The sequence below is a fragment of the Leptosomus discolor genome, chromosome 11 (genome assembly GCF_034619465.1).
Source record: "Leptosomus discolor isolate bLepDis1 chromosome 11, bLepDis1.hap2, whole genome shotgun sequence".
Classification (NCBI taxonomy): domain Eukaryota; kingdom Metazoa; phylum Chordata; class Aves; order Leptosomiformes; family Leptosomidae; genus Leptosomus; species Leptosomus discolor.
Genome location: NC_141401.1, coordinates 12,249,103 through 12,267,511, shown reverse-complemented (window position 1 = coordinate 12,267,511; position 18,409 = coordinate 12,249,103). Strand labels below are relative to the sequence as shown.

The 18,409-nt window shown below is 42.9% G+C and overlaps 1 protein-coding gene across 2 annotated transcripts in view; it reads right to left on the bottom strand.

Moving 5' to 3' along the window:
* Positions 1–846, bottom strand: part of FBN1 (fibrillin 1) — a 155,206-nt gene extending 154,360 nt beyond the window's left edge. For both annotated transcript variants that reach the window (XM_086471589.1, XM_086471590.1), the window contains exon 1: positions 677–846. In XM_086471589.1, coding sequence (XP_086327715.1) covers positions 677–846 — 170 coding nt within the window. The remainder of the gene's footprint in view (positions 1–676) is intronic.
* Between the last annotated feature and the right edge of the window lie 17,563 nt (positions 847–18,409).

Genomic DNA, 18,409 nt, shown 5'->3' with positions numbered 1-18,409 from the left:
ATGCTTGGGCTCACTCATCCTAGTACTAGATAGCTCCGATACCAAAAAATGGTCCCCATTCTTCCCCCCTGCCGTCCCCAGGTCATAAGGAACACCAGATAAGCAAAGACAGTCCCCTTGAAGGGGCACATCGCAAAAGGTTTAAGGTGGAGATGAAACGGGACAGCTAATGGGAAGGGCATGCTGTGGTCTCCGGGCCTCATCGCTATTCTGCTTTATGCAAAGCAGAAGCAGGGGACGCGGGAGGAATGCACAAGCCCGCGGAGCGCCTTGCTCTGTGCCTTTCCTAGAAGCTCCATGACCAACCTCCGAGCTGGAGCGGCTCGTCCTCACGAAGCATCAACCCCCCACCCAAAGGCGGAGGCTACAGCACGCAAGGGACCCAGCACCCTACCCCGCAGGCAGCCGGGGGGGGGGGGGGGGGGGGGGGGGGCCGGCAGGGCTCCGCGCCCCGTGCCCCGGCGCTACCCTGGGATGCTGCGGGCGGTGCCCGGCGCCCCCCAGCCCAACCTGCCCCTCGGCAGGGGCAGCCCCAAGGTTGCGGGCGGGGGGGTCGGGGAGCCCTCGCACCCCCGCCAGCTCCCACCGCAGGGATGGGGATGCACGCACACGCGTACCGGCAGACCCGTGCCCGCTCCCCGCACCGCGCACCCGGGAGGGGCCGGCGCGCACCTACCCCTTGAGCGCGTCGTGCCCGCTGCCGCCCTGCCCTCGCCTCTTGGCCCGGCTGGCCCGGCTCTCCTTGGCGCTCGCCCCCTCGGCGTGCCCGGCGGCGGCGGCGCCCGCCTGGGACGCCCACAGCACGGCAACTCCCAGGGCGATCCCCAGCAGCCGCCCCCGCCACATCGCGTCCCCCGAGCCCCCGGGCTGCGAGCGGCCGCCGCCTCCTCTCCGCCGCCGAAGTCCGCCGGTCCCCGCCGCCCTGTCTCCGACCAGACTCTCCACGTCGAGCTGCGAGGGGAGAAGAGGGGAGGAAGGAAGGGGGGTTAGGGACCGAGGGAAAAGCGGGCGCGGCCGCCCCGCGCCCCCCGCCGCCGTCGGCCCCCGGCCAGCCCGGCGCTAGCCCGCCCGCGGGAGGCGGCGGCCGCGGGGGATGGCGAGGGGCTGCGCGGAGCGGCGCGGACTCTACCTTCCCTCCAACAGCATCCGCGGGGGCTCCTGCTCCCGCACCCGCCGCGGAAAGCCCGCGGCCGCCGCCGCCGCCGCCACCACCGCTCCCGGAGCCGCTCCGGGGCTGGAAGCGGCTCCCGGGCACGAACCCGCCCCGGCTCCCCGCGGCGGGCAGCGCGGCGGCTGGAGCGCCGTGCCCGGCCGGGACGCGCCGCGGGCAGGGACCCCGCGCCCAGCCCGCCCCGGGAGAAGCCCGCTGCGAGGGGCGCGCACCCGCTGGAGCCGCCGCCGCCGGCTGCCGTTCCCGATGCTGTTCCAGCTGCGGCCGCTGCACCCACCGCTGCTCCAGCTGCGGCTCCAGCTGCCCCCTCCCTCCCTCCCTCCTCCTCCTTTTTCCCCTCCTCTCTCTCCCCCCCCCCCCCTCCTCTTCAAGTATCGCCCGCGCAACACTTTCTCGCGAGAGAGAGGCGAATTAAAAATGTCCCCCCCACCCCCGAACCGCCACCCCGGGGGCTCCGGGGCGCTGCGCGATGCCTGAGCGGCTGCCGCGGCGGGAGGCCCCTGGCGAGCCCCGCGGCGGGTCACCTGCGGCAAGGCGGCGGGCCGGGGCTGGAAGGATGCTCTGCCCCGAGAGGCGCCGCGGGAGCCGCGGGGAGGGAGCGTGCGGTCCTGCCCGGGAGGACGGGGCTCTGCCGCCTCCCTCGGCTGCGGGGGAAGCCGCGGGCAGGCAGCGCTGCCTGCGCAGGTTCCCCCGCGGGTCCCCGCGCACGCGGAGCAGGAGCGTTAGCGTCCGGGCTGGCCCCGCTGCTCAGCGGCGGGGTAAGCGTGTGAGGCAGGACTGGGGGCGGGGGGCTGAAGGGAGCGGGCGCCTGCGCCGCGCTCTAAAAAAAATAGATATGTCCTAGAGGTGCAGCATCTTGCATCGATGGAGTGTCTCAAGAAAAAGAACATAACAGTATCTGTTTTCCTTATAAGGAAAACCAGCAACGATGTTGGCTTTACCTTGGAGGCTGCCGCAGAATGAATAACGCACTTTCTAGCAACTAGCATGGCACAGGCACCGGCACACCAAGCTCTGCTGTACGCACTCCTACATCTCTACAGCCAGCTCCAGAACAAATGCATGCCTCACCCTTATCAAGGAAAGGAAAAAAACGCTGCAGTTTTCACTCATGGTTTTGGGTTGATGTAGAAATCCTGAAGAAGAGCAAACCACTACCACCCCTTGAAAGGCAGAAAGTTTTAATACGGAAATGACTCCGGGTGGGGGATGACAGTTAATAGTCAGAGTTCAAACCCAGATTATATACTCCAGTCAAGCGGCTCTGTATCGGGATTATCCCATTTCAACATACACAGAAAACACTAAACCAAAAAAGCAAACCTACTAGACTGAAAGTAAATTATATTTATGCATTCTGCTATTCCTCACTTACAAATATTTTGGCAGAAAGGGTGGGTTTCCTGATTTGCAGGAAATAGTTTTTGACCATTTCAAAATCATTCTTTGTTAGTTTCAGGCAGGTACTGTTGGCGAATGGTTCTGCATGATTGAACTGATGTTGCAAAAGCTCAGCTGCACCGCTTTATAAGCAAGCAGCTGACCGACCACCCACCCACAGCAGCTGCCAAACCAGCCAGCCCAAAGATAAATGCTTGGTGTACAGTGTACCACTAATGGGAGTATCAGGAAAAAAGGAAGTACCATGTAAGATTTCCTAGTACCAACCTCTGTTTACAGCTGAAATGTAATGATGATAGAAAATACGGCAGATGCTATTTGAAATATGTAGTTTGAATGGGTTTATAGTATGTGTATAAATGTGCATTATCCTTCTAAATGTACATAGAGGTATTGAAACGAGGACAGGAAATGCTGCATTTGTGTGTGCTCACCACAATAACAGCATTCTAATCATTTTGGCTGAGTGTTATCATCGAGAAAAGTGGTGGATCCTGCAAATTCCAAAACAGTCATTTGATTTTGACCATTCCAATGTCACTGATTAACAGTTTAACATGAAAACTTTCAGATGGACTCTTACTATACAGGTAAAATGTAGCTGTTCAGTGAAATACTACGAGACACTGGCACAACAAAGAAGTAATGGGATTCAGGTTAGGGCTCTTCAGTGTGTCTAAACAAGGCCCAAGACAGTAGCAACACAAACCTTATACTAATATTTTGTAACGTGTACAAAATGAATAAAGGGAATTAACTTTATTTCTGCGTGCAGAGTAGTACTGATTTGCAGTTTGCACCATAGAAGTAGAAATTAGGGGTTGCCATAAACACAAAATGTTCATTTTCCTGCTATAATCCAGATGGATAAATACGACTTCCATTTTTCAAAGCTGTTCTTGTTTGTCTGCCACATAAGCAGACAGATAAGATTTTTTTTTTATGCCTATTCTTGTTGAAGAGACAATATAGCATTGTGCAAAGGATTTTGTATTTCTTTTGCAGTGGCAAATTAAAATTGGCTCAAAAAAGAAAAGAGACCAGGATAAAGGTGATAGTAACTGTTCCTGCTATTAAGAAATCCAGGACATACAGTACATTGATACACAATTCTGCTCCTTCACTCTCATCTATGTGTACAGCAAAATCTAAACATTTATTTAGTGAATATAGAGGGTAAATATGTTTAAACCAAACCACTGCAAAAAATGTTGTCAGATATTTACTAATTATGTTTATAATGTGAAGGCAGAATTTACCAGTAAATGAAAGTGAGTTATGAAAGGAATTCTGGGTTACTATTTACTCAAACATTCTTTCAGTTTCAACATTTTCTGTTTCAACTACTTTAATTTTCTGGATGAGCTACCAGAAAAATATCTAGTCTGTGTCACAGGTTAATGGGTTTTCTCATATCTTCTAGGACATTCTGTGATGTATCTTACAGGGTTACAGAAATGTGGATTACACTATATGAAGTAATGTTACATGATATGTGGGCTGTCTGTTATTTAATCTAGTGAAATATTTAGCACATCATCAACTTCTGATGTGTCATTTTAAAGGACATGCTTATATATTAGAAGTACTTAAATTGTTGACAACTTCAAAATAGTGCCCACCTGGGTTCTTAAACCGCTAGAAGAACACACGGTCACAAGCAAAAGACTTAAAACAACTTCTGCTCTCTGCCCCTGAACAGAGCTGCTAGTAAGGGTCATCCACACACTTTCCCACAGCCACTTGAGCCTTTGCAAACATTTGGGCTCTGAAGAACATCTAGACAAACAGATTCCCACATGGCCTCCAAAACACTTGTCATCCACTCAGAAGTTTCACTCAAGAAAAAAAAAAAAAAAAAAAAAAACACCAAAGAAGCAATTCTGTTTAATCAGTTGATCACCGTCTTCCATGACAAACAAAAAGATTAATTCAGATTAACAGAGATCCAGAAATTCAGTGATATTTTAGCTCCTTGTTCAAACCCTGGAGTCAAACCTAGAAATAAAAGACGCCAGGAACAAGGATATAACATCATTGCTACATGCACAGCAGAATTTGCTGTAAAACTTAAGCAACTATTTTCCCACAATGCTGATTCTTCCAGATGATTTTGAAGATCTTATAGCCTTCTCTTGGAGGCTGTAGATAGCATGGATTGTGGTGGGAGGGCCCAAAAATCAGCGGTAGGTAGATTAGGTAGATTGATTATACTGGGGAATGACAAAGACAACACAAGCTGCCTTTTGCAGTTAGGGATCAGCTTGGAAGCAATGATCCTAAGTATTCACATAAATACACACACACACTTTAAATCAAGCCCAGCATATTCCTCTAGTAAAAGACAGGCTCCAAGCTAGCCATGCCTTAGTTCACCTCCCTGCACACGTCAGCATCGTGTATGTAAATCACATCATACTGTGACTGAATTGTTAAAATTTAACTGATTGTCAGAGAAATACCTGTTTGTCCTGCTATTCGATTTTCACAAAAACATTGAACTGAAGTTTTCAGTGCTGATGATCTTCGTGTTCAGCAGCAGTGATGTGAAGTACTGGTCTACCTCCTTCCTGGCCTTTACCAAGCTGGTCCTCTTCATCTTACACAAACATTCCTTCCTCTTCTCCTATAGGATGCTTATCAGAATTTTCGTATTTTAGACAAACTGTTTTGAAGAGTTGCAAACAAAAAAAAAAAAAAGTGTTATCACTGGAAGTACTGTAACAGAATTGGGAGTTCATTTCATTTAGGTTTTTTATTTCAATTTATATGAACTTTTGCAATAATCGTATTTTTTGATCTGCAAATTTACTCCAACCCAAGTGAGCAAAAATAAGTATGTCCTTCTTACATATTTCTTAATAAAGAAAGTCTTGACTATGCCAAGGAAAACAAATAGTGTGGGAAAGTTTTGATGTGTGTATTTTTTGAGTACATTACAAGCACAAACAGTAATTGCATTCAGACAACCAAATAACAGGTTTAATTCTAAAAAAATATTAGATCACTCAAAACAAACCATCACCCATTTTTCTTAACGCCGTTTGGTCAGACAAGCTGTGATCACTACTTATGAAATCCATTAACAATAGCTTTTGGGGGACAAGTTTCACTTAAGACTTTTACTTCATTTTTACAAATGGTTTTATTCAAAGTTTTTGTCTGTAATTATAATGATGGAGGAGGAAATCCAACCTACATTAGCATATAATTCCATAATTCATGATACTGTGCAAAGCATTGGGATAATATTTCCGCAATATTATAAGAATTAAAAGAAGGTCTCTCCTGGCTCAGACATTAGGGGCCCATGTGCTTCTGGGGAAGTTCCAGTATTTTCTCTCAGTTGTATCCTCGATGACCATAAAGCTATTGCATTTTACACAGATCCAGAACATGTCTCTCCTGTTTATGCCTGTATGGAACAGTTTTAGCACAGAATTTATGTTGTTTTAAACAAAACAATTCCTTTCATTTTCAAGAACAAGGTGAACTTTGATATCACCCAACCAAAAGCTGTGTAAGTCAAACAGTAATTGGATTAGTCCTTACTAAGATCTGAATGTAACATGTTCTTATTCCTCTAAAACACCTGGATTCTTCAGTGTCAGTGACAAAGAAAGCACAAGGAAACTCAAGAGATGCTGTAATTCAGACACTCCCTTCTCAGTACTATTTTAGGAAAGTTCTGTACCACATTCATAGCTGTTTTCTTTTCTAAAACTAAGTTTCATTTAAAAATCAATCCTTACCTAGTAAGAGCAAAACTGTTATCCTACGTCTCCATTTACTAAAGAAATATGAGATTACGTAAACAGATTTATTCATGTGGGTCCTAAAGAAAAGGTAACTAAACCAGAAGAAGTGCTATGACTTCTATTCTGTCCTCCAGGAAGGGGAAGCACAACCTATTTTTGTAAATACAACTAAAATACAGCAGAATGGATTTTTTTTTTTAAATCCCACTCTAATACAGTACATATATTGACATATTTAATTCCATGTGTACAGCTATAAAACCTAAAGTTTAACAATAGCAATTGTTTCTTTGATTTAAAAAGAAATCTTTTAACCCGGCTTTGGTGCAAGAAAAAGAAATATATGTACTACTTTCTGTCGGCTATAACCCTGTCAAATTTAATGGGAACTTTGCCAAAGTAACAGTTGCAAGCTGAGTTTCCTAAATCTTACATTTGTCCCAGATGACCTCTTAAAACCCACCTGTAAACCCAGAAGCAAAGTGAAACAAATTTCATGGATTAGCATGAAATGCCAACTGCTGGGTGATTTTCAGGCTAAGACATTGAGCAAAACGGGTATAGCTTTTTGTTAGAATTAATACATTCCAAGTGGGTGGAAATCAGTAACTAGGAGCCTCTTCTTGTAGCTCTCATTTATGCAGAACTCCCTACTGACTCGAACAAAGACAGCTGAATCAGGTCCTACATTCCTTCAAACATTGTGTCAGCGAGGGATTGGGTGTCTCTGCCTCTGTTTTCCATCCCAGTGTTCCTCTAGCTAGGAGATGTCTCGGTTGATAGGGAGTTGCCCCATGATGCAGTTGAAATAATAAAATAGGTAATAAAAGACCAGGAATTAGATGCTGAACCCACCACATTCCATTTGCAAGGCCCTTCCTTTGAGAAATAACACTATGAGAGCATTGCATACGGCTTTCATAGGATCAATGATGAATTTCGGTTGGAAGGGCCTTGTGGAGGTCATTAAGTCCAGTCCCCTGCTCAGAGCAGGAACAACTTAAGAGTAGGCTGCTCAGGCCCTATCCAGCTGAGTTCTGCATATCTCCAAGGCTGAACACTCCACTTTTCTGGAGTAACCTACTCCGCTGTTTTACAACCCTCATTGCGATTAATTTTTCTTAATACTTAGTAGGAATTTCCCTTGTTAGAATTTGTGCTTGTGCCTCTCATCCTACCACTGCCCACCACCCAGAAGAGTCAGGCTCTATCTCCTCTATACCCTGAAGACGGCAGTAACATTCTCCTCAACCTTTGCTTCTTAAGTTTGAATGAACCTTCTCTTCAGAGAACATTGCTTTAGCCCCCAACCATCCTCATGGCTCTCTGCCAGGCTCACTCCAAGCGTCAATGTTTTTTGGGTTTAGGAGTCAGCTTGGGATTTTTTGGTTTGGGTTGGGTTTGGTTTAGTACCAGGGTGCCCAGAGCTGGGTACAGTACTGCAGATGCACTTTCTCAAGTACCAAAGAAGCAGAAGAATCACTTCCCTCCACTGCCTGGTTACACTTCCACCAATACAGCCCCATATGCAGCTGGCCGTCTTCACTGCAAGGGCGCGCTGTTGACTCACATAGATGGTGATGAGTCTCCAGCCAGTGAACAGTTCAGTACAGCTCTGACCTGCACTTTCCTTTATTCTGAAACTTTCCAAAGGCTGACTTCATTTCCTCAGGTTTTCTAGATACCAGTAAATTAAGTGAGACAGTCTCATCTAGAGTCTATGATTTCTTACTGGGTATAAAGTAATTTGGGAATTTTTATTCCACCTCCCTACCTGCCCATCTGTGAAAGTATTAAAATATACTTGCTGAGACTCACTGGGGATTTGTTTTATCAGGTTCCTAAGTTTCAGCAGCCAGTCTTCATTGCCTCAAAATGTCCATCAATGCAAGGTCTTTTACACACCGCACTGGACAGAACATGACCCGTTTAATAAGGCATACATCTTTAACATACTGCATCTTGCACTTCCAGTATTGTTACTTGGGTATATTCAGCCCACAGAAGTCAATAGGAACCTTCCTATTAATTTTAGGATTATTTTCTTTCATTATTAGCCCCTTCTCATTTATGTATTGGCTCAACTCACAACAAGATGAATGTCCTAAACCGAATAGCTATACAGCATATAAATAATTCAAATAATCAGGTTGCCTTTCTTTATAAGGAAACAGGAAATAATAATAGCAGTTAATTCAAAAATATATTCATTTTATAAGTAACCAAATCAAGTTAAGGAAGCTATTTGAGTAGGAAGTTGCAATAGATTCCAAATATTGTGGCTCAAAGAGGGAATAAGAAGGGACAGGAAGAAAGCTCCGTACGTTTTTTGTGGGTTTTTTAAACTTTTTTCTTCTTCCCTACAAGGAGAATTAAGATATAAGGATAATTCAAAGTTTATTATTTAGAACACTTGAAACATGAGTAATTTTTGCCAATGTTTCTAGTACAAATTATTCAGATGACAATTTATACGGGGGAAACAATTCTAACATTAAAAAAAAAAATCTATAAAGCTTTTTTTTTTTTGAAAAAAAAAAAAAATACTGCCCTAAAACATCCCTGATTGTTTGCAAATTATCAACACCACATCCACACAAAATTGCTATTACTGTGATAAATGGGATGGAGTTCAGAAGAGATTGGTCTGCTACACTTCTTTTTTAAAGGGACAGGTTTTGACACTTTACAAATTTTATATAAAAACGTTGAAAACTGTTCTTAGCTTTGTGAACTCCTTTCAAAACCAAAAAAAATACCACATCACTTCAGACGAATAAGAACAGAGGTCAAACAGGCACACAGTCAGCAGAGGAAATGTCATCTGACACCCGTAAGGGAGAGCCAAGGAAAAACACTCATGGGCAGGAGATGCTTGGGAAAAAGCACATCTCTATCTATCTATCTATAGATATATGGATATATAGTAAGGCCGACTTTTCCCACTCCTGTTCATCAGTAAAAGGAAGGAAGTCTAATTTTATGGTTGAAACAGTGGGTGGTGTAAATAAGGACATTCATGCTGCCTTTTCAAGATAAGGAAATCTTTCAGAGGCTCCAGTCTGGGCGCATTTTATGATAAACTATTGGGAAAACAGAGTTTCTCTGCACTGCAATGATCTGGAGAAACTTCCTTTGGCACCACAAGCCTAGTCAAAAGCCTGAGATAATTTTCTTCCCCTCCACTTATTTCAGTGGACTTCAGAGCATGCCCCGACTTCAGTGTGGTGAACGCTATTCCATCAGTTAAGCTAGGCTAGAGCAGTGAAGTTTCTAAAAACAGCATATTATGTGGATTCTAACGCATTATGGAGAACTGGAAACAATTCCTTCCATACAACTGGCTACAAAGTCTTTCCTCTTTTTCAAAATGTGCAATCCTCTGGATTCGTTGGTCCATACATAAGGCTTTTTACCCACCTGTCTGAGCTTTTGATGCACACACTAAAACAGCAAGTCTGTGCAGTCTTGCTGACTAAATGTTCAGAGTCCTGCATGGTGAAGATACAAAGAGAAATCTTGGCAGCGTTGCCTAAACCAAGAAATTAATGCTTTTTCTACTTACATCAACTTGTAAAAAATAAGTCTGTAGAATTCACATATGTATCATACTCTAATACACGTGTTCGAAAGTAACAAATTCAGAGTTAAAAGCATTATAGAAACAACTGTGCTAGTACATCAGTTCAGTGGCTCACTGATATGCATGTGCTGACAATGGTCATTAGCCATGGAATCCTGGAAAAAAGTTCCTTTTTCTAGGGCATCTCAGCATTTGAAGTCTTCTTAGCCTTTTCTGTAGGGTTTTGGGTTGGTTTTTTTTTCTTTTGGTTTGTTTTCCACCTCTCCCCCCTCCCCTCCAGCGGTATCATAAACTGCATTTTAAAGGTATGTTGACTTAAGCAACCCTGGTAGCTACTTAACCTGCTTTGACAGGTTTGTTTCACAAGCTGTCCTTCCTCTTCCCATGGTCAAAAACTGTATAATACAGTTTTCAAGAAACAAAATATGCACCAAAAAAAAATTAATATTTTTAAGAAAACATTATCATTTATGCCACAGGCTAAACCCCATAATATGGGAAAGGTTAGCCCCATGCTTCATCAAATCCCATCCTGGAGAAAAGAGCTCTTCTAACACATTTGGAACTAAATTTTGTGTTCTGCTAACTGTGATTGAAGGATCAGAGTAGAAAGAAAATCTGAGGAACTTCTTTCATTCATGCAGAACGCAGGTGGGATTTAGCCCAGGAAGACACTGGGAAATACAACAGTGTGATAATCTGCAAATCCCGGCTATAAACCTATCTGAGTCTGCACGGTTCAGCCCCACTCCTGAGCTATCAGCGGACAGCCTTGTTTCAAGAAAGCACTGCCTGACAGCTGCCAGGTGTAGAAGTTGCTGTTCTTCAGATTATCAGCAAAATACCATTCCACAGTTGACAGCACTCCTACAAGAAAGCATTCAACAGGCAATGTGGTGATTTAATTTATAAGGTTGTTCATATTCCAGAAGCTCTCAGAAACCTCAAGTGAGACTGTGGCCCTATTGCACTATACTAACAGCACAGAAAGAAAGCAAGCTCCAGACAATTAGCCATTACCATTTGACACCAGTTTCTAGGCAAACTGTAGCAGTGGTGGAAAGACACTCTGAAGAAAGGCAGAAACATACCCTATAAGTAGGCCATCTCTAGGATGACTCCAGAACTTAATTCACTATAACTAGATCTTACAGCTTTTGGATATGAGCACTTGCATAGTCATTTCATGAGTTTCATATTGGGATCTATTCAATCACTTCCTGTCTTACACTTCTACTGGGGCACAGTGCTTCAATAGAGCTCTGTTCTGGAGACCTAGAATCCGTGAGTCTGAATCCATACTGGCCAAGACCCCTGTTCTCCTAGGCACAAGAACCCAGAAGTCCTACTTTGACTTGCACGTTAAGCTGCAGAGCTCTTAAACAACCACATCTGCTTCTTAAGGAAGCTACTGGAGCACATGCATGCCTGAAATGGCAAGGTTATGGGACTACTACACAGATTTGATGCAGAGAGCTAGCAAACTGGACCCGCAGAGAAGAGTAACAGCAACACCACTGAAGGAGGCAGGGAAACTTCTTTCAACTATCAAGCCACAGTGCCTGCATTGCAGTGCTGGAGTGGCAGAGCTGCGACAAACCCACCTGCAGAATTGCCAGGTGTCAGGCAGGACGCCCCAAGCAGGAGTGAGTGGATCCTTCCCTACCCAGGCCCATGCACTCCCAAAGGCAGGGCCTGCCAGCTCGTTTGAGTAAAGAAACTTCTGCACCAGCTGCCTGCTTGTGTGCTTTTTACACCTGGAGAGGTAATTTTATTGCAACGTTACATATCTTACCTGCTTCCTACATGTGTACATGTGAATGATTTTGATTTAGTTTGAGTGTTGACACTGCTGTTCAAGAGAAGAGTTAAGAACAAGTTAAACTCCCTGGCTGATGAATTGGTCACAACTTCCCACAGGGACTGCTTGGACATCTGCAGTGATAAATAGAGTCAAAGCCTCTACTGGCTCAGCTCATGTTTATTAGAACTATCTGCTAATGACCTAAAGGGAACAATCTTGAGAAACGTAGGAAATACTTTCCCCAGCTATTGGTTATTATAACATGCATCACTGATACAGGCAAATAATGTCTTGTAAGAGTACTGCAGGAAGACAAGAGTTACGTTTCATGAAGGATTTTACTTTTCACTTTTGGTTTCCTTCCAGCTTGGAAGGAAACTGAGACTTAAGTTTTCCACAAAAGAAAAATCATGCGGAAAAAAGGCTGGGTTTGGATCTCCTAAAGCGTTTCGTTCCAATTTTTACTTTTTAGAGTTGCAGAAGTTTACAAACATAGACTCATGTTAAAAAAAAAAAGGTTCCACTCAAATAGTGTTAAAATGTTTTGATTCTTGGAATGTTTCCATTTTTCTTCCATAATTAAATATGAAAACAAACACAATTTTGTAAAGTATTTTAAGAGAACTGTATTTTCACACAGAAAATTGTCAATGTTTTCTTTATTGACTCTATACCCCCCCCCTCCCATTTCTTTTCTTCTAAATATTAGTCCAAGGGATTCTAGAAGAAAACGGAAAAGTTACAAGTCGGTAGTTTGAATAGAGCAGCTACTTTCTGAAAAGTGAATCCTCTACCTACATTTTCCTTAATATACTCTCACTGAGCAGAAAAAGAAGAAAAGAGACAAGCATCTTAGGAGGTACCCTATTTTCTGCAAGGACACTGTATCAGCAAGTAATTTCAAAACCTTTAAAATACAGACGCCGAGAAGCAAAGAAAAACTTAGCCAAGAACTTACCCATTAACTATTGCTAAATTAAGCCTGTGCTGCGCACTGTATAGTGTTGATTACAACATCAGTAACTTGAGCAAAGAACCACAGAATTGCTGGGAAAGTAGAAGTTTCCATTCTGATCCTGTAGGTTCTCACCTGTTTTCCAGCTAGTGAAAGCCACATCCTACACAAAATGGCCAACTGGCAAGCTTAAAGGGGGAACCCAGTCGTTGGACAGTCTCCATACATCCCACAACTTCACAACTTGCACAGGCCCAAACAGCGTTACACACTCACCAAAACTGGCATGTCCCACAGAACAAACATATAGCACCACTACAGACGTGACTTGGTTCTGCTGATGTTTCTACAGGCTTGGCTGCAGGCCGAGTCACCATGACACTGACACTAACACCCCTTCTGTCAACAGGTGTGAGGGCACACAAAATGAATGTTTAGTACACAGCTTTAAGATTTTTCTGTATGTACGCAATTTTAAAGCTCTGGGTGCAGTTTGGTCTTTAAAGTCAACATATAAAGAACAGTTTCGTTTAAAGAGTTACGTTGGCAAGAACCCCAGTCACTGAGCTGGTTTCTCTATAGAAAGAGAAGATGAGCAGAAGGAAGGAGAAGTTACCAGTAGACTTTTGGTTTTTACAGAATATTGACACCATCAACTCTATTGTGATGAAGTGTTATGTAAAAGTATGTATGGTATAGGACCACTAGAGGGGAGTAAAGTAACTTGAAAGTGAATGTTTCCTCTACTTGGTTTTGCTGTACAAATTGCATTTGCACATGTTAATTAACAGCTACAGTAAAACCAGAGTATTAAAGAATTGCATTCGCTTAACATTCTAAGCAAAGTTGATTAGATAATTACAGTATTTCTGTACCATTGTCCCCTCTCACTAGGCTGCAGGCTGACAGGGAACATTCGTCATCTGGTTGAAGCCAGAACACCAGGGATGGCATTCAGCCAGAACATTTGGCAATGGACATGAATTTCTTTACTTGTATTCAGATTTATAAAAAAGCAACGCTACATGACAGAAACAGACTCATTTTATCAAGCGTGAAAAAGGCACCGGGCTTGAAAGCTTGCTTGGTAGGTAAGCACGTACAAGAGGCAGGAAAACAACAACCTTAGTTCTCACTGCCCAAGTCTACACAACAGCAAAATATTTACCCAAGCAACAAGAACAGAGAGAAAGCATGATTAATTTGGAAGTGTAAAGTACTCTGCATCAGAATGCTGGGTGAAATCTCACTACAGCTGCAAGTAATGTGCTCCTGTATGACTGCCAGGTTACCATCATCTCCATTGTAACCCATTGGCACTGTGGGAGACAAGACTGTGCAGTGAATCAGCACAAAAGAGCAAACGTTTAAAATAAATTTCAATGGGAAATCTTAGCAACTCCCACAGAACAAAGGGAAACATGAGAACCGAGTTCCAACAGCAGAAGAATAGCTTTGACAGCAGATTTTAAGGATGAATAACTGAAATATATATATGTGACTGTGTATCTCAATACTTCTGGAAAGTATACCCAGCTTGAGATTTTATGGGAAAAGGGACACTACACAGTAGTAAGTAGATCTCCAAACTTCAGTGGAAAGTACCAACTACAAAGTAAAATAAGAGCTAGGGGGGCAGTGAGACACGGAATTCCAAAGGTGTTAAGGAAAACCTGGTAATGAAAGTTCGCCAGAGCTCTCCTTAGTTGCATATCCACAGGTTACACTTACAGAGGTTACATTTAATCATAGCAGTCTTGAAGGCTTTCACAAAAACAGGGTGTTTTGCAAAGATTGCAGTAATTCTGCAGAATAATGGACAACCAGTTGAACCAGTCTGAAAACTATCAAGCATGGTAGGACCAAGACTGTTGAATCTAATTTTTTTCCATTTACCATTTGCTGTCCTTTGGACTATTTCCACATCTGCACACAACAACAGACACAAGCATCTTAAAAGCTGACTTATGCAAAAAGATTAAAAGAAATGGTGTTACTTACCTGAAAGAAAACAGAGGAGGAAAAAGAGTAGTTTTTAAGCATGACATGAATAAAATACCTATTCCATGTCCTTGGTACATTAGAGAAGCAGTAATGAGCTTAAACTGCAGCAAGAAGGTTCAGGTAAGAAACAAAGGGAATGGGGAGGCAGCCTTCCAGCAGTAAGAATAATACTGGAAAGGATTTTTCTGGGCAGTTGTAGAGTCCCTGTTGTTGGAAGTCTTTCAGAACACACAGGACAAACATCCATTAGGACCAACATCAGCACAGGTAATTCTGCCTTGCAGCAGGAAAATGGACTACATGACCTTTTTAGAAAGTTGAAGGTGGAGAAGACCTGTGATATTATGTAAATTGTAACCATTAATATCACATAATGTGATGCAATGGTCTCTGTCACTCTGGAGAAGAAATACATAAAGATTAATTGTTTTCCCACTAGCAAAGGCTGAACAAGAGGATGGGGGGAGCCACACAAACCTCTTAAAACCGCATTAAACTTCAACAAAGAAATTATAAAAAAGAGTCCGTGCAAAGCCAAAGGGAGAGTCCGAGAGCAAAATCGAGAAAAAAAAGAAGTGCTAAGCCAGAGAAAAGAAAACTGACCAATATAAAGACAAAAGGAATTCAAGAAAAAGTACAAGGGGATAAACCAGACTAGAAGAGAAGACAAAGCAAAGAAGCATAAAAGCACAGTAAAGCCATCAAGTAGAAAGAAAAGGTAATTTAGTGGTTAAAGTACCAGCCTAGGATTTAAAAGACCTGATTTTAATTCCCTATTCAGGCTTCCTAACTTTCTGAACAAACTACCTCACCTCTCATGGCCTCAGTTCCTTCCACAAGGTTTTGGGTGCACATGTGTCTATCAAAAATAAAGAACATGGGAATTTAAATCTAGCTTATACAAAACCTATTCTTAATTTTTTTTTTTATTAATAGCTACAGTTGTTGCTCATTCCAGCTGAACGAGGCCACTGAAGACACAAGTTAAACTAGAATCTGAAACCAATAATTAATGTATTCATTACTCAAAATATTAATTATTCAAAACATGCATGAGTTTGACAAATCCTGTACATTCCCATTCTGTACATCACACATGAGTATCTTATGCACAATTAACTATATAAAAGAGGTTTAATATGTACATAAAATGTAAATTTTAATTTAATTACCACTTAAACATAGTATAAAAAAGGTCATCTTAGAAATCTCTTCTATCTATTTTAGCATGAAACAGAGTGATGCATTTTTACAAAGAGGTTGTTCTAAGCAGGAATGTAGAGGCGTGCTATACCTGCAAGATACATCAGCTAAAGAAAATACAAAGAACAAAAATACAGCAAGGAAAAGAGTACCACTGCATTCCGCTACTTTGTGGTGGGGTGGGGTTAAACAAAGTTTAAGCTAAATACTGCCGAATTGTAGCATCACTACAATAAAATTAGATGTAGCTCCTATAGCATAAATGCAATATTAAAACAAGGAACCACCTGAATCAAAGACGTAACAGCAGGTAACAAATTCTTGAATAAAACAGGTAAGTTCTTTCGGCAGTATAACCTAGTGAGTGGAAACACATGGCAAGCTTATTTTAAGAGACTCATTTAGTGGCTCTGTTACAATCTTGGCTCAACTATACAAGTCCAACCACACGTATTGCGACATCCCCTTTTCCGACTGGTATCAGCTGTCCAGTTTCAGGATTCGCCACCCCCTATGCTAGCCTGTTATGGCTTCATTCCTTCCTACTAACATTAGAAGTAGGGCTCAGGAATGCTTCTGACTGGGAGTTGTTGATTCTTGGGCTAAATATCTCCTTGTTCCTCAGACTTCACTCACCAGGGTCTGGTTGCTGCTGTTTTAACTATGGGTCTTCCCTCCAGGCCTCTGCAGTTGATTCTCATTAAGGAAAACTTAAAATCCCCTTGGCAGCTCTGGAGCTCTCTGGAGTCATCAGTGCAACAAGACACACAACAAACATTAGGTGAGCAAGGATTTAACTGGATCTCTACCTACATCCCCATTCTTACATGCATTGCAATTTTGGTCGCCGAAGTCACCCAGTGCTGCAGTGTGATACCATATGACTGAAACGGCAGCCAGATCTAGTTCAGCACCTAATGCCCACATTTAAATATTCTCCTTTTTACTAGCTGGGATTGGAAAAAACTTTTTCCCCCTCCGCATAACATCTTCTTGCTCCATAGGAGAGGAAGGACACCCCCAAGGGAACCTTTTCTCACACCAGTCTATGGAGCCTGCCCCAGAAAACTCCTGTTGCTTCCTTGCTGTAGCTGGGATCTGTTGCACCCTTGGCTTTCTCCAGAGCAGTCAGTAATGCAGAAGATCCCTTCTCATCAGTGTAGGGCCCCAGCTTCCAAATTAAATATATAAAAATCATTAGCTGGTCAAAGGTTTAGCAGGACTAAGATCATCAAGTATTTTGTTCTGCACTAAAACCACTGAGCTTCTAAACACAGAAGATTTTTTTAAAAGCTAGAAGAAGTGACAGTAAGTTATGCACACAAACAGCATTGAACAAAACAGAAATAAATCATACTGTAAAAAGTTACATTTTAGGAGAATTTTAAAAGCAGTTTGCACATTGGTATTGCGTGTGACAGTTTGGGGAGCAACTACAGAGAAGCTCTTGAACCCACCTCAGATAAAGGATTACTTGGAAAAGTAGGTTTGGTCCAAAGCAATGAGATGTTGGCTGTTCTGTCCGATGGTCAGAGATGCTGCATATTTACTTTTACAGATGCAGGCTTTCTTTATCTGGGGAAGGTTTCTGGACTAGCCCAAGGCATTAACTAACCTGATGTATTGGTTTTAACACTTGTACAAGTTGTACCTCTCGCATAGGAATAACTGTGCTTTTTTACCTGCTGCAATTTGGGAACATGTTTAAGCTATAACGAAAAAAAGCCACTCACCCTTGGGAAAGGAAAAAAAAAAGCCTCCACATGGGGCTTAGAGGACAAGTGGTAAAAACTTTCTCCTGCAGACAAGGCCACAGCTATTTCCTCAACTAAGAGCTCGGAATTTGGCCCTTGAACTTAACCACTGCCCATGTTTGTTTAGGCACCAGCAGTCTCATAGCCTCAGTTCGCTCCCACTGATGAGGACATACCCTACCTTCACTAAAGAGGAAATGAGGTTGGATTTATGGGCAACATTAAAGGCCACCAAGAAATTCAGAAGTCTCTCATTAGATTGCCCGGGAGAGGCCCAAGTCAAAAACCAGTCCTGTGCACCAAGAGCTGTGATGCATTCTGCCGTGCCAGTTGGCCTGAAATATAAACAGGCAGGATGTTTTTGTAAAGGAAGTTAAACACATTTTTCTTCAGAAGATTTCTGTTGAATCTTGTACTATTTTCCTCTTAAAACTGAAAAGATTCTCAGACTAGACTGCGCTGTTTGAGCATCCTTACAGCAGTTAAAGGTTGTTACATATGAAAGGCATATACATAATCTTTGGGAGAATATTCAGTCTTTTTTTCTATTCTAATACCACAGAATAATAGCAAGCAAAACCTTTTTTGTTTACAACTTCTGTATTACTGTTGATGTGAATTGCTGGTCCATAACCACAACCACACTATTAATTGCAACACCCTGTGTGTAAGCAAGCAGCAAAACACCTCATCTCCTCACAGGATCACTAGAAATGAAATGCCATTCCAAGGAAAGCAAAAAGTCTAGAAAAAATGAAAGATACATTTCATAATTC